General features: G+C 35.4%; 1 protein-coding gene across 2 annotated transcripts; it reads right to left on the reverse strand.

The window, feature by feature from the left end:
* Positions 1 to 1,903: 1,903 nt before the first annotated feature.
* asip1 (agouti signaling protein 1) lies at positions 1,904 to 4,966 on the reverse strand. 2 transcript variants are annotated; one of them, XM_067460374.1, is made up of 4 exons: positions 4,759 to 4,966; positions 3,938 to 4,111; positions 3,637 to 3,689; positions 1,904 to 2,728 (listed from the first exon to the last, which is right to left on the reverse strand). In XM_067460374.1, the coding sequence occupies exons 2-4, from the start codon at positions 4,095 to 4,097 to the stop codon at positions 2,564 to 2,566; spliced, it is 378 nt and encodes a 125-aa protein (XP_067316475.1). In that variant the 5' UTR covers positions 4,098 to 4,111; positions 4,759 to 4,966; the 3' UTR covers positions 1,904 to 2,563. The 2 variants fall into 2 exon arrangements, with proteins under 2 accessions (XP_067316475.1, XP_067316476.1); XM_067460375.1 differs by having other exon boundaries at positions 4,641 to 4,966.
* Between the last annotated feature and the right edge of the window lie 12,297 nt (positions 4,967 to 17,263).

Consider the following 17,263-nt stretch of genomic DNA (forward strand, 5'->3'; position numbering starts at 1 on the left):
GTTTTTTTTTTTTTTTTTTTTTTTTTCATTTTGGGGTGAACTATCCCTTTAAAGTGAACCATCTCACATATTCGTAGAAATACTTATTGCAAGGATTTTTGGGTTACTTTTCCCAGAATGATTCTTCCAGTGACGTGTAATCTGGAGTATCTCTATTCTGATGTTAAACAGAATGATGTGAAGCCATTTCAAGAATCTTCACATCATTTGAGTTATGACATTTCCCATAAATAATCTTAATATCAAAAGCCACAAACATATGAAATTAAAAACATTCCACTTGTGTCCAGTAACAATTCCTTGATAAAAACATCATGCTTAGACATTCACTTGACAGACTTGGGACAATGACAACTCCCTGAAGAGAAGTGAACGAGGCCATGAAAAAATAGCAGAACCGCTGTCAGTACCAGGCCTAATGAGCCCAAACAGCTTTATTCTGTAGATAAACAATGCTTTTCCTCAAACTGCCACACAAAACACATGGCTTCAATCTAATTTGGCCCTTATTAGTTGGAAACTGTAAAATAGTGTAGTTAGCGCTTGTGGGGTAAAGGAATAGTCTGTAGGCCATTAGATGTACTGGACCCCTAAAATGCCTTGAAAGTGTCCCCTGAGAGACATAACAAGGGCCTATCTTTTTGAGTTTTTTCCCCCCTCTCCTCTCTCACCCAATGCTTACTTTCAATGTGAACCAGCTGTGGCGTCTGTAGCCTTTAGTGTCACCCTGTGTGTGTGAGTGTTTGAATGTGTTTTATTACCTGTTGGACCGATAATTATTTAAGGTGGTTGGATCTGGTGTCCTTACGCTTTGATCTTGCTTTGCATAATCAGTTGTCTTGAAAGTAAGACCTTTAAGTTGTGCTATAGTTTTGGGATGCTAGTATAGCCTACCCAGTGGTTTGCCATGCTATACTTCATTTAAAACTATTTAAACAGCAATTTGATAATTGTGTGCTTGCAGTTTTTATGACCTCATTAAATGAGAGACTTCATATAATATATATGTAAATATATTAAAAACTATTTTAAAAGATATTTCACTTCTCACAGTCACAAATAGTGAACGAAGTGGGAGGTGTGTGGATGGTACTCGCGTAAATCTTTATAAAACAGCTCTTGGTTATGCGTACGCTTCCCCAAGACGTATGTGTAAATGTAGGTTAATGTTATAATAAATGTGTGTCTTATTTGAATTGGTTTCTTCATTTTTATATTTTAAAGTCTTCTTGTCAAGGGGTCTTGCTGTCTTATGTTTCCATACAAGGACTTTAAAATGGTTTGGCTTAATCCTCCCATATGCGGTGGAATGACTGGCTGATTTTTGAGAGAGCCCTGCGCCTCTCAAGTCTAAGGTTTGCAGCTTAATAGCGATTCCATGGCTTTTAGTCAAATTAAGCTGTGGGGAAAACGTTATAAAAACTCAAGGTATCTGTGTATATAGGGGTAAATACAGGTTGAGGCTAAAGCTGTCAAGATTGTTTTTTATTTACCCTAGCCTAATCTCAGTAGCTATCAGACAATAAACATTAAACAAATTCTTATTTTATTAAATTGGTTTAAAATGGTATTATTATGATGGGTATTATCTTCCAAACTAAAAAGCAAAACTTAAAACAGTTTGCAACAGGTCCAAAAAAGAAGCTTGCAAATGCAATTTCATGAATTACACTCGATAAGTAAGAAATGTACTTTTTATTAGTATTTTAATCTATAATATTAATTATGTTTTTTTGTATGTGTTTTTTTTTTTTACAATAAAAAAAGCAATTTTCTGCTATGTTCTTCTCAGTTTGTAACTGGGTAAATTGGATATTGGACCCTGATTCAACTTAATGATTTAAACATTGCATCCACAATTGTCTAGTTATATATACATGAATGTACAGAAATGTGCCATGTTTCAACTCGACCCAATAACTAAGTTACTCGTCTAGTTCGCCTTTCAATAAAAAATATTCCTCAGCCATTAGCCTAAAAGTAGCATTAGCCTACAACCAAAATTATACACAGACAGTTCGGTATTATATAACTGTTTCTGTAAATAATATGGCATCTTATTCAAATATGCTTAATTTATGTATATTTGTATTGTCTTTTAATTAATTATGAGAGTCGTAGTAAACACCGTGACCGACAACTATTTTGGCGGCAGTTGCCGTGGTGATTTTTTTTGTCTATAACTTAAGGTTAGCAGCTTAAACAGGTTACGGGTGCTTTAACTTTTTTTTTTTTTTCTTCATAAAGTGCTTAAAACACAAAGTGTTCATACAAACATTACTATTCGTTTCATTAACGTGAACATTTTAAAATACGTTTATGAGTAATTAAAAGGTGATTTTAAAGTACTTTGGTAATCACCCCGCCCGGCGGTGGCTCTGCTTTATTCCCAGACGCTTCAGACGAGATGTTGGTATATCAGGCCAGGAAATCTCCGAACATTCGTGATTATATGATGGATAATCGGTTGTCATAATCCCACAGGGTTTTATAAACAAGCCTTTAAGATAGAAACAGTCACATGATCGTCCTGGTCCTCTTGACGGCTCCTGTCAGAAAGTGTTCAGCACTTTGGGTAGCCCATCCGGCAGTAACAGACGGTTTTGAACAGGCGGCAGTGGCAGAAGGCGCACTGATCACAGCACACCGCGTTCGGCGTCTTGCAGCTGCTCCAGAGCGGGACACAGTTCGGCGGGGGTGGAGGTCGCTTTATTCGGTTGCTGAATTTCTGAAACGTATAAAAATCACAACAATACATTTGTACGTGCTTCTTCAGCGTCAGACAAATTGTGTCCCAGGAGATGATTGGTTTTAAAGTGACATTAAAATAAGTAAGAACCCATTCGACGGGCTAGGCTACTAAGTTAGTTATGCATAAATTATTTGCATCAAAATTTAGCACAAATTATTACCGTGCGGTTATAGCATTTATGACCCTGTTATGGCGTCGGTTATGCTACTCCATGACCAACGAATGCGCCTCTAAATTAACTTTCATCAAAAGTTCGTATATGGACAAGAGTGTCAGAGAAGAGCTTGATGTTTGAAGAAAAATCCAGGTAAATACCAAGCTGTCACTTAGTCATATTTTTAATGAAAAAAGTAGCTGTTTAATTGTGTAAAATGCCAGCTATGAAATTAGCCTTAGCAAAAACAAAGGAGTAGTCCATTTTATCTTTAATTTTTTTTATTTTTATGTTGACTAAATCTCGGCACAGAATGCCATTAAACACACTACATTCAACATCCATTCAAAATATAGATAGATAGATAGATAGATAGATAGATAGATAGATAGATAGATAGATAGATAGATAGATAGATAGATAGATAGATAGATAGATAGATGTTATCCGCCTGACATTAATTTTAAGACTGATACAAGGCTGTAGAATAAATAGGTGAGCTTAAATAGACTAAATTTGTGTTTTAACACAAATATTTAACAAAACATTTTTATTTAAAGAAAATATTAGCAGCATATTAGCTTTAAACATTTTAAATCTCCATGAACTGAATTAAACACCCCCAACTGTGTAACTATATAAAACATTTTCATCTTCTCACTATGTATGGGTCAATGTATTAAAGCTGTTTATGAAGATGATATTTAATTGAATATATAACATTACAAACCTTTTTTGGTTTCTTTTCCAGTTTCTTGTTCTTCTTGGGTGTTTTTGAAAGCCCTTCGATAATTGAAAATACAAATACATTTTTAACATAGATCATTGAAATTTTAAGTGTCTAAATGAATAACAAAGAAGCGTTAAATGAAGAGTGATCAACTTATTCTGATGTGAATCTAAAAATAAAAGAGCACATTGCTAGAAGTTGTTGACCATTTGTTTGTTGTGAGCCATTTATTTACTATGCTTGATCTTGATCTTTGTCTTGTATATTTTCAGAACTTGCGTGTGAGAGAAAGAAGCCTTACCGACGATAAGCACTGGAGGTGCATCAGTTTGGTTATTGGCATGTGAGCTGATGGTTGTTTGGTTGGAGCTGTATTGTTCCTCCATAAGCATGTGTGTGTGTACCATGACACAGCAGGCTAAACAGAGCAGCACACAGCACAGCAACAATGACGGACTCATATTAAGACTTCACCCTGCACAAGACAATAGTTTAAAACAGAATCATAAACGAAAAGGTGAAGATTTAGAGATGAACACACACACACACACATACATGTGCGAGCACGTACACATGGAATTAGCCATGCATTTTGGTACAAAGTGGATGTTCAAACTTTTAATACAATTTTAAAGGGGTTTTAAATGAATTCACAGCTATTTAAAAATAACCTGAAGCTCGAATGGTTGTGAATATGCACAGACGTTAGACATACAGCAAACATATTAATTTATGGCATCATACACAACACAAAAACATCTACACACTATAAGAATCAGTTTTATGCTATAGTTAAAATCATAACCTCTAGATTTGGCACAAAACCACATTTTTATAGGTCAAATAGCAAGTAAAACGAGGACTGTTATATTCCAATATTATAAGCAAGAACAGTTTTCGCAAAAATCTCACACAAAACAAAAGTGATGTAACTCAGTTCAAATATGAAATAAATAGTTTACAGTATTTCTAGTGGTATTTGATCACAATTTATCATTTCTCACCATGTTTAACCTCCTTTTTCTGACAATCTCCTGTTTTTTATATCCTCTCTCACAGTGCATTCAAAACCGATACCCACGGTAATCTTCAGGAGTCGGTGTTGGGAATTTATAAACTGACCTGTCCTGGTGAGTAATGGGGCCCCCTGTTTTCCCTTTTTGTGGCTGGCTTGAGATATTCCCTGCTCCCCTAGCTGCTGAGTCTGAGAGAGAAATGTCAGACAGACTTTTGTAGTCAGGAAATTCAGAAAGGGGCGAAAAGATAAAATTAAGCAGGGGCGGATCCACACGGCCAGACGGAGCGGAGGGAGAGAGGGAGCGAGAGAGAGACAGACATAGAAAGAGAGAAAGGGTGATTGCTGAGTGTATGTGTGCAGGCTAGGCTATATATAGTGGTCTGAATAAATATGACACTTACATTGAATATACTTAAAAATGTGTAAAGGTCATGAACACACTTTTGTCTGAATGAAACTGTGGATATGCAGATCAAATTAAAGTGTTTGTCACTTTGTCAAACATTAATGGAACATGTTCATATTTGTATGTGAACTACCTGTGTGGTCTTTTGGTCACATAGATCACCAAAAGATGTAAAAATCACCATGAAATCAAAATTATTTCTTATTTCGCAGTATAAATGTTTTATCCATGCACATCATTACTTTTTTTAATTTGTGTGCCTCGTTATCTATAACCCTCTGGGTCTGTTCGGTCACTGGATTGAAAAAAATCACTTTGAATCGAAATGGGGTGACACTTGGTGACTTTTGTAGGGTAACACTTTAGTATGAGAACACATATTCACTATTAACTGTGATTTATGCCTTAATAAACTCCTAATTTACTGCTTATTAATAGTTAGTCAGGTATTTGTTGAATTGTATAAGTTTAGGTGTTGGGTAGTATTAAGGGATGTAGAATATGGGCATGCAGAAAAGGTCATTAATATGTGCTTTATAAGTACTAATAAACAGCCAATATGCAAGCTAATATAGGCAACTAAAAGTGAGAATTGTTCCCCATTCAAGTGTTACCTTACCCCCCCCCCCCCCCCCAAAAAAAAAAAAAAAAAAAATCAGGCAAATGTGTGCAATAAAATCAACAACTCAACCCCTATGCACAATGCACAGACAAAAATTACATTAATTGCGAAATGTTTGTATAAAGTGTTTTGAACTATCGCTATCCATTCCTTATTTTGTAAGATTTTTATAATTATCAGTCAAATACTGAGCAACAAGAATGCGTTCCATTTCTAACAGAATTGTAATGTTTGATTATTTGTATTATAGCAAAAGATCAAACATTGACAACAAGTAGTCTTTTAGAATATCTGAATAATATAATAATAATAATGCATTTTATTTAATGGCGCCATTCATAAAACCCAAGCTTACCCAAGCTTAAGCAAACAAAATAAATAGGAAATTCAAAAACAAAAAATGACAACAAACAAATTCCGTTAGCATCATAAAATAAAACATTTTAGAACACGCGCGTCACAGATACAGTAGAATGCAATGCAGGCTATTAAAAGCAGCCACTGATCTATAATCTATATAAATGATTGGATTGCTCATCGCGTTCCAAACTGCCATCAGGTTCAAGCGGACATCTCACGATTCCGTACCGACAGAGGGAATCATTGACGTACAGCCGAAACATTGACCGAAAATCACCCGATTTGCAGCATCTCAGTCTTACAGGAATAGTTTTTTTTTTCCAACACTGTCTTATTTGATTGATAAAACATCACCAACTGAGACAAACGCATGAAATAATAATAATAATAAAAAATAATAATAAAAAAGGTACATTATTATCGTAACACCTGATGCATATTAAGCCATTTTACACAGAAAACAGACTATTAGGTCAGTTTCCTTCAAAAATTCCATAAAAGGATTCCACACTTTGAAAAACTTTTCAGGTTTTCCCTTAACAATGTAAGCTTTCCGAAGCCAAACAGTTTGACAATTCCTGTAAGCATTGTTTAAAATTAGGACTTTCTATATTTTTCCAATGGCGTGCTACTGTGAGTTTTGCTTGTAATCAACGTTTACAGGAAAATATTTAGTATACAAAGTTTAGGACATATAGGAACATTTTGTTTCAAAACCAGTGATAAAAAGTCTAAAACCTTTTCCCCAAAATTTTTAACTTGAGGACACTTCCATAAGCAATGGAATAGACAGGATTAGTTTTACGATATATGTATGTAAATTAATAGTTACTTTAGATGTAATGTTTAAGGTCTTTTCGGAGAGGATAAGTCTTATATTGAAATCACTCCCGAGATGTAGCTGAACTAACAAAAAAACAAAATTTCTTTTTGCATGTAATTATGGAGAATATTTTAACATTGACGCATATCTGTTTTTAGTTGCAAAAATTGATTCGAATGGCTTATACAATAAATATCAATACATGCCTCTATATTGCACTATATTGTATTACGATTCAAAGTTTGCCATGCATCATCTCAGAAAAAAAGCAGTCAGCGTACATAAGTTATGATGCGTGTATTTTATTTCCTGATTGAGCAACATATATTTCAGACTATGGTACGCAATATGATTTCAATGAGTAAAAAAATATTTGTTGCGTTTTTCCTGCTTAAAATAGGACACTATAACAATAGCAATACAAATTAGGGCTGTAACGATACACCAAACCCACGATTCGGTTCGTATCACGATTTTTGACCCACGGTACGATACAAACCTCGATATGAGGGGGACAAAACAGTTTTATTCTGTACAGTATTCTGTAGCCTATTTTGCCGTCAATACCATATATCTGTATGGTCAATAGGCTACTGCCGACGTTTTCTTTGTGGTACCAATAGGCAATATATATTTAACATGAAGTATAGGGCCTCCTGTACATCAATACCAACAGAAGCGCCGTGTCAGACTTCTGGTGTGCAAAGAAAGAGAAAACGCCACGCAGCCGCCCTGCGGATGACACGCAACAGAAACGCCACGCTCACACCACGTTGCCAGCCGGTTGGGGAAGCTTCTTGAAACACTTATGGCAAATTGTGTGGGTCCTTGTTCTCCACCGGGTAGCTGAAATGTTGCCATACTGCTGACTTAAAAGTTGGACCTGGACAGGAAGGATAATTCTGGCAGTTGGAAGGGGTGTGTCGCGATTCTGCCTTCTCACATCGCGATACAGGTTCGTGGACCTGCGTATTGCGATTTCGATTTCATATCGCATATCGTTACAGCCCTAATACAAATGTTCATAATTTTTTTAAATTTAATAATTTGTTTAAAGTTTGATGCCTCAAGGCAACATTGTACCACAATGGACCAATTGAAACATTTGATGTTTTCATGTAGAATTTTTTAAAATATATTTATTAAAAACATCAATTTTTTTAATCAGACACCTGAACAAACAAAATTATTGAGCTTATAATGTATTACAAATTTCCTATATAATAAAAAGTAACATTTCAAATTCTATCACATCAACTAAAAAAACTATCACATCAACTTATCATATCAAATAATCATATCCATCTTCATCCTTATCGCCATCTTCAATCTCACCCTCACTCTCTTCCAGCCGGATTGTCACTATGACCTCATCTTCCTCATCACATGCTATAGAAGTCTATAAGTCTATTTCTATAGCATCAAGTGCTATGGGAAATTTGCAGATCATAATATGTGCAGTTATACACTCTCCTGAAGGATTATTAGGAACACCACACTAATACTGTGTTTGACCCCCTTTCGCCTTCAGAACTGCCTTAATTCTACGTGGTATTGATTCAACAAGGTGCTGAAAGCATTCTTTAGAAATGTTGGCCCATATTGATAGGATAGCATCTTGCAGTTGATGGAGATTTGTGGGATGCACATCCAGGGCACGAAGCTCCCGCTCCACCACATCCCAAAGATGCTCTACTGGGTTGAGATCTGGTGACTGTGGCGGCCATTTTAGTAAAGTGAACTCATTGGCATGTTCAAGAAACCCATTTGAAATGATTCCAGCTTTGTGACATGGTGCATTATCCTGCTGGATGTAGCCATCAGAGGATGGGTGGTCATGGTGGTCATAAAGGGATGGACATGGCCAGAAACAATGCTCAGGTAGGCTGTGGCATTTAAATGATGCCCAATTGGCACTAAGGTCCTAAAGTGTGCCAAGAAAACATCCCCTACACCATTACACCACCACCAGCAGCCTGCAGAGTGGTAACAAGGCATGATGGATCCATGTTCTCATTCTGTTTATGCCAAATTCTGACTCTACCATCTGAATGTCTAAACAGAAATCGAGACTCGTCAGACCAGGCAACATTTTCCAGTCTTCAACTGTCCAATTTTGGTTAGCTCGTGCAAATTGTAGCCTCTTTTTCCTATTTGTAGTGGAGATTAGTGGTACCCGGTGGGGTCTTCTGCTGTTGTAGCCCATCCACCTTAAGGTTGTGCCTGTTGTAGCTTCACAAATGCTTTTCTGCATACCTCGTTTGTAACGAGTGGTTATTTCAGTCAAAGTTGCTCTTCTATCAGCTTGAATCAGTCGGCCCATTCTCCTCTGATCTCTAGCATCAACAAGGCATTTTCTCCCACAGGACTGCCGCATACTGGATGTTTTTCCCTTTTCACACCATTCTTTGTAAACCCTAGAAATGGTTGTGTGTGAAAATCCCAGTAACTGAGCAGATTGTGAAATACTTAGACCGGCCCGTCTGGCACCAACAACCATGCCACTCTCAAAATTGCTTAAATCACCTTTCTTTCCCATTCTGACATTCAGTTTGGAGTTCAGGAGATTGTCTTGACCAGGACCACAGCCCTAAATGCAGTGAAGCAACTGCCATGTGATTGGTTGATTAGATAATTGCATTAATGAGAAACTGAACAAGTGTTCCTAATAATCTTTTTGGTGAGTATAGTATGTGTATTACTGTTCTTATACCCTACATGCATTACAATATCATGCAAAAATGCAAATATATTTAAAAAAAAATCTAACTCTTTTCCTTACAAATGTACTATATTTGTATCCAACCTAGTATGTCTGGAATGGCCTTATGTGATTCCTCTATGGTACAATGTTGCCTTGAGGCAACACAGTTTTTTGTTATTTACTCTAAAACAATTGATGATATATAATGTAAAGTTCTTGAAAATACTTATTTACTTGCTAGTGAAGGTGACTCATATTTTTTGTGGGTGATTAACTGGATGGAAATTTGAGAAAAAAGCATGTTTCATTGGAGAAAATATGGAGTCATGTGACCTGTGCAAGTGTGCTGAAACATGGACATGGACACGCTAAAGTGTCTTGTCCACCTGGCGAGCTGATGTTAACTACTGTAATATGAGCTTAACTTTTTAATAAGCAGGAGAAATTACTTTCTTTAAACATATAACAGTTTACATGCTTAGGAAGTTTGTGCTGTAAGAATGTAAGACTTCAGATATAAAAACGGTGTCTCCTTAGGTAATGTTTTCTCAGTAAAGTCATGATTTCCTATTAATTCAATAGAACATGTGAGCTTACTGGGGAATACTAATATGTCGGTGCGGCTTCACTTTTTATGACGTCTTGAGCAATCCAGTTCTCTATATAGATCAGTGGTACATGTATATAACCTAATAAAAGTAAGAAATGATGTCTAAAAAACACTTAGGGATTCCTAACTGGCTGTCCCAGTTAAGAGGCTGCATCCTTCAAAGGTCAGATCGAGTGTTGTTAAATGGGATGTCTAGCCTACGGAGGATCGTTCTTGTCGCCTAGCAACTGTGACAGCTGTCATTGATGAGTGGCAGTTATGTTTGTACTGGGCTTGAAAGTTATATTAACCTCTCTTCAAAAACAGGGTTAACTGTCTAAAAATGTTCACCATTTAACTTTTTTGTTTTTTTTACATTTGTATCATTAGATATTAAAGTAAGCTGAAACCTAATACTTTGGTTTAAAAATGTAATTTGGCAGTTTCTCTCTCAAAATAAACTCTCTTGTCACTGGCACGCAATGATTTCTGGCGTAGGCAAGGCCACGAAAGATCCATCTTTTGTATCCTTCATTTCATGGGAAGCGAGGGAAGCATTTAGATGAGCCTTTGAATTAGGACAGCCTTCTTTGTGCCGATGTGACACATTCGGCGGATATAGCCTTATAATTGGGACATAGCTTATATATTTATATAGGGATTTTAACACCTCCAGATGGCACTATAAAGGACTTTACTTTGATTTGAGAAAAAAAACTACTACGTTTTAATTTGAAATATTGCATTTATTGAAAAATAACTTCTCTGGCTACGACTCTCCTCTGATGAAGAGGGGATATCCACCAATAGCAAACCCCAACTATCAATAATTATAGTGAATTCACTTTCTTTTTTTTCTTTTTTTTTCTCAGGGCATGTGTGATTGTTGCAAAATCATTTGAACAATTTACCAAAAGAGCATGCATTTGGATTTGCATGTTTTTTCTCAGGCGTCTAGTTTTCAATATGTTTCACAACACTTTCAACAACAGTTTCTGCACAATATCAGTGACAAGTGAGATGGCCAATAGGAAGAGCATTTTGACCAGCAGATGACGCTAATTACATTTCAGAGGTTTGGAGTTTGTCCACTAAACCTAAAATCACATCGGTTGTTAGGAAACCTGTTTTCTCTTAGTTGTGTTTTAAGCGACTTCTCACCTTCTGACCTTTGAAGCAAATGTTCATAACAAAATCATGTATTGGTAAACAAAGATTCCTCCAAAAAAGAATGCCCAGATGTTACAAATAGATTCAATGTGAACTGATGGTGTGCGATAAACACAAAAATGAGCTGATCCCATCTGCTTTAGCGTGCAGTAGATGTGCCCACCCACAGATACAATACTGCTTTTACATGTCAATTTGCTGGAATTAATGTAAAACATTAATCAAGGTTTTCCATTAAGCAAGCAAAAGCATTTTATTTCTAAACATACTGTTTCACTAAGGTAAAATGAGTTACAAATGTTGTTTTATGTTTTACTTTATAATGCTAAATTGAATGAAAAAAAAAAGGAATCAATAAATCAATCAATCACATTTATTGCTATAGCACATTTAAAAACAACGTACCTAACAAATTCATACAACCTAAAAGCATGAGACCAAGTCCAGAACAAATACAACATATATGCAAATTAAACTGTTGAATCCAAGTGAGAATAAACAAGTCTTTAAAAACATCAAGAGAGATCTAATAACAAGATCGTTTTATATCAGTCTTGATTTTTATTTTTATTTTTTTGGCTGGCTAAATGTTAGTGACATTGTATTCAGTGCCAAAACATGCAAGTACATTAGGTAATTAGGTCTGTTGTTTGCTCATCTTGGCGCTGCCAGAGTGAGTGCCGAACATTGCTCCTAGGGGATTTGGGAAACCTTTGAATCTTCTAGAATGAAGAGAATATCGTAAATATGGGTTTGACAGGGTCTGGACAAGCTAAGAAATCATGTGTTTCTCAGCCACTTATTTTCTATCATTAACACCAGTTTTGTATTTTGTATTCTGCGCTTCTCCAAGCTAAATTAGAATTGGTACGAGACTGCAAATTGTGCCAAATGCATACAATCCAACCAAAACATAACCATCAAGGCCAATGATTCTAATAGCAAAAAGAATGTTTTCATCATCTTGTACAAATATTACCATAATCATGCTTTGGTTCCCCTAAATTGTGAGCCATGCTTTTGAGTGGAGTGGGATTAGAACACCCATTGACACCCCCCCCCAATAAATAAATAAATAACAAATAAATAATAATAATAATAATAATAATAATAATAATAAAAAAATAAAAATAAATAATTGGCTCTTTGATATTTACCTCAAAATTGTTTGTAAATATTGAGAATTTATTTTACTTATCTTATTTCCATTTGTCTTGTAAGTAAAAATCTATAATAAAAATAATAAAATAATGCTTAAAACATAAAAACAAACAATACATTATTTACTAGTGATTTATGAAAAACAAATTCAAAATATATTAGCTGAAAACCTTAATATCCAGACTTGCCTCTCAAGCAAAAAACAAAACAATGAATAAGTTCATTAACAATGACAATGCATGGTGATCGCTGTTTGATTGTGGTTTTATTTTATTTTTTGAGAGAGATCATATTACTTAGCTAAACTTTAACATGTGCACATCTCGACGTGATTCATGAATGGCTCATGTTTTATAAGCTTAGTGCTATATTGCTACGGTGATAAACTGGTTGATTTAGTTGCTAACCTCCCCTCCGAAATAAAGTTATATAATAAATGACATTATAAAACTATCATTCTCTTCCTCCTAAGAACAAAAGTTTGGAGCACATGGTTACAATTCAACCTTTAATAGCACAGTCTGGTGGATTTTCAGCACAGAATCTTGCATGTTTTAAATTATTTGCAGCATTTGTGATCTTTTCTAATATTTCGCTTAAAATTATTGTCCCTTATTTGATGTGATTTTGACTGCATATTCAATGTTAGATGTAATTTTTTTTGAGTTTACCATGAGAGATCAGAATTGACATGTATAATTTGACTAAGCATTTAAAGTTTTATTAGAGCTGAATCATTTCACTTTCAATTTTGAGCTCTTTTATTCATGCAGATTCATTTTGAACATATGAAATGATGGTAAACCTTTACAATAAGGCCTCATTAGTTGACATTAGTTAATGTATTAACTAACATGAACTAACCATGAGCAGTTTATTTGTTACTGTACTTGTTAACGTTAGTTAATAAAAAATACAGCCGTTCATGTTAGTTTACAGTGCATTAACCAATGCCAACAAGATTATAGTAATTGATTAGTAAATGTTGAAATTAACATTAACAAATATAAATAAATGCTTTATAAATTAATTCATGTTAACTAATGAACCTTATTGTAACGTGTTACTGAAATGTTTTCACAATAAAAGGGCTTAAAACATATTGTGGTTACAGGGTAAAGACACTCTGATTTACAGATTATTTAAAAATGTTATATTTATATATTCCGATTTTTTGTGTGTGTTGAAATCCCGTTTAATATAAAATGAATATTTCACTTTTACTGCACTGTAAAATCAAGGTTCAAGAGAATATATACATGAATCGCAAAATTACAAATACTTTAATGAGAAAAGACTTGTTTTTTTAAGCTTTATTTTACAGTATTCGATAAAAGAATAAACATTTGTGATAATGAAGTGAAGTATATGTAACAGAAATGTCCACATAACGAAAAAAGGCATGGATATTTCAGTAAGAACTGACACCAAATAAACTGTGATGCGTGATTCTACATGTGTTTCCATTTTCAGCATACAGTTGAAGCTATTATGTAGTTTGGTAATACCTTGGGTAGAGAAACCTTTGATTTCAACATCTTAAGCCATATTCCTATCCAGTTTCTGAAATCAAAGAACAATATGTCTCTCAGATCAGTGGAAAACTGCCCGCCATGCATAAGTGCCCACAGATTCTAAATAGTTCACTATCTGTCAACCTAATTTAAGTTTTTGCAAACTGCTCGCTATTCTCTGAAGCCTGTGACACATGTATATTTTCAGTTTACCAGTGCTAATGCTATACATATAAACTTGAAATGGGCCTATAATGAAAATAAGACGTCTTGGCATAGATTGAGTGTTTTTATTAGTAATGTGTATATGTACATAGTCTAAAAACAAGGCTCAGCCTTTAGGAGAACTAAAGTAACAAAGAGAACCCTCAGTGGTCCGTTTAGGTGAACATAGGCTAGCATAGATACTTTTCTGGCTGTTAAAAGAGGCCAAAAGAGGACCTCATGTAATCTTGATGATATGCTATAAAACCAACACAAATGAAGATGCAGAGAAAAGAGAGAGTAGGAGAGAGAAGGAATAAGACATATTTTACCTTCTGCACATATTGGATTTTCTTGTGTGGATTTCTGTCTTCCCTCCCATGCTCAAAAGCATAAACTACTTATTTCCTAAGCAGATTTACACATGAATATCTTTTCTTTCACTTCACAGCTTGTGGTTAGAGTGCAACAGCTCTTTTACCGAGGAAATCGAGCTGCTCATGCTCAGAGTAAATGTAGTATGCGAGAATGCATACATTAGCAGTGATCCACCCCTTAAGGTGCATTATACACCCTGAAAATACTGCTGATCCACTGCTGGCCTCTTTATGTCTATGATATATTACATATAGGGGATACCATGGCTATAGCTGCAACTCTTTTTACTTTGGAGACACAAACTTTAAATCTTTAAGCGGCACAACAGAAACCAAATATAAAAACATCTAAAAATATCTTACAAACCCTTTATACAGTTGGAAAATAAAATCATAAATTATATATTTATATAAAATATAATATTGTATATATATATATATTGGTGCTGTCAAATGATTAATCTCAATTAATCACATTCAAAATAAAAGTTTACATGTGTGTGTACTGTACATAATGTATAATTAATAATTATCCACAGTACACACACATATACTCTATATAGAAAGCTTGTTTTCGCCACAGGATAAAAATTTAAAATGTAATTGCGGCTTTTTATCTCAGAATTGGGTGATATAAAGTCGCAATTGCGAGTTTATATTATGCAATTCTGACTTTATATCTTTACAGTGCATCTGGAAAGTATTCACAGCGCTTCACTTTTTTCACATTTTATGTTACAGCCTTATTCCATAATGGGTTGAATTCATTATAAATCTTTGCAAATTTATTAAAAGTAAAAAACTAAATAAATCCCATGTACATAAGTATTCACAGCCTTTGATCGATACTTTGTTGGGTATGGTTTAGGTTTTTTGAGGAAGATGCAACAAGCTTGGCTAGTACCTTTTGGGCAGTTTCTCCCTATTCTTCTTTGCAGGACATCAGTTTGGATGGGGAGTGTCGGTGCACAGACATTTTCAGATCTCTCCAGATATTCAATTGATTCAAGGCTGGGCTCTGGCTGGGCCACTCAAGATCATTCAGAGTTGTCCCGTAGCCACTCTTTTGTTATCTTGGCTGTGTGCTTAGTGTCGTTGGAGTCTGAGGTCCAGAGCGCTCTGGAGAAGTTTTTCATCAAGAATGTATATACATTGCTGCATTCATCTTTCCCTTGATCCTGACTAGTCTTCCCGTTCCTGCTGCTGAAAAACATCCCCACAGCATGATGCTGCCACCACCATGCTTCACTGTAGGGATAGTAGTATTGGCCAGGTGATGAGTGTTGCCTGAATTCCTCCAGACATGATGCTTGACATACAGGCCTGATTGGTACAGTCCTGCAGAGATGGTTGTTCTTTAGGTTCTCCTCTCTCCACAGAGAAACACTGGAGCTCTGTCAGAGTGACCATTGGGACCCTTGTCCCTCAATCACTCAGTTTGGCCGGGCGGGCGGGCAGCTCTAGGAAGAGTCCTGGTGGTTCCAAACTTCTTCTATTTACGGATGATGGAGGCCACTGTGCTTATTGGGAACTGCAAAAAAACCATTTTATTTTATTTTATATACATTTGCAAAGATTTCAAACAAACTTCTTTCACTTTGTCATTATGGGGTATTGTTTGTAGAATTTTGGAAAAAAATTATTTAATCCATTTTAGAATAAGGCTGTGTAACATAACAAAATATGGAAAAAGTGAAGTGCTGTGAATACTTTTCGGATGCACTGTATATGTTTAACTTGAGCAATCTGAGCTATAGTAACTTGTCTGTTTGTTCAGACCACACAGGCCAGCCTTTGCTTAAGGATAAATTCTTACATGACAGGTAAAAACCAGTCTCTCTTTGCAGATTATGACCTCATGGATCCATGAGGAAATGTTGCAGTTCATAGAGACAAACAGGTGTTTAGGAAAGTAATATGGTGTTTTTTTGTTGCTATTCTAGGCCTATATTGCAGAGAAAATAAATTGAACAGACCTTTTCCCTCAGGAGCTGTATTTGATCTAAAAATGTGAAAAGTTTGCATTTATGTGCTCTATGGTTGCAAGAAGTAACATTGTAACGTAAGTGACGTTTTTGTCAAAAAGCAGACATGAAAGGAGGAAGAAGGAAATGGGTTTTGCTCTCTGGGAGCCAGGAATCCCGCTGCAATTTTAAACAGATTAGAGGAATAAATGGTTTGCAAACCAGTATGAACATATTGAACAAAAGTACCCAGGTTCACCTCTGGAAGAAGGGTTTGAAGATATTGTAGTGTAGATTCAAAGAATGTAAAACCCTCCAGAGTCACAATGTTTACACTTCCTCAAGCCATGCATTTAGAAACCAATGTGAGAATTATTTTGCCAGATTTACTGCAACATATAAGCATACTTTTTTTTCCAGCGCACCCATTTGTTCAGGTAAACACTCTCAAGCTTGTGTCAGCATGAAGGGTTTTGGTTCATGAGCTCCAAATAATCTGCCCACACAAAGACATGGAGAGACTTGGGAGTTCTGTAATTCCTAACTGAGATGCAGTAGAAGTCACAAATGTGTGTAAAACGTTTATTTTTAAAAATAGTGTTTGTTAAATATAGTTATAATAAAGTTTAAGTAACAAACGTTGAGACAAATGGGACTCTCTGGTCCTCTACTTTGATTTGCAGATCAAAACTACAACTACCTTCATGCAACGCAC

The sequence above is a fragment of the Pseudorasbora parva genome, chromosome 12, assembly GCF_024679245.1.
Source record: "Pseudorasbora parva isolate DD20220531a chromosome 12, ASM2467924v1, whole genome shotgun sequence".
NCBI classification, from domain to species: Eukaryota; Metazoa; Chordata; class Actinopteri; order Cypriniformes; family Gobionidae; genus Pseudorasbora; species Pseudorasbora parva.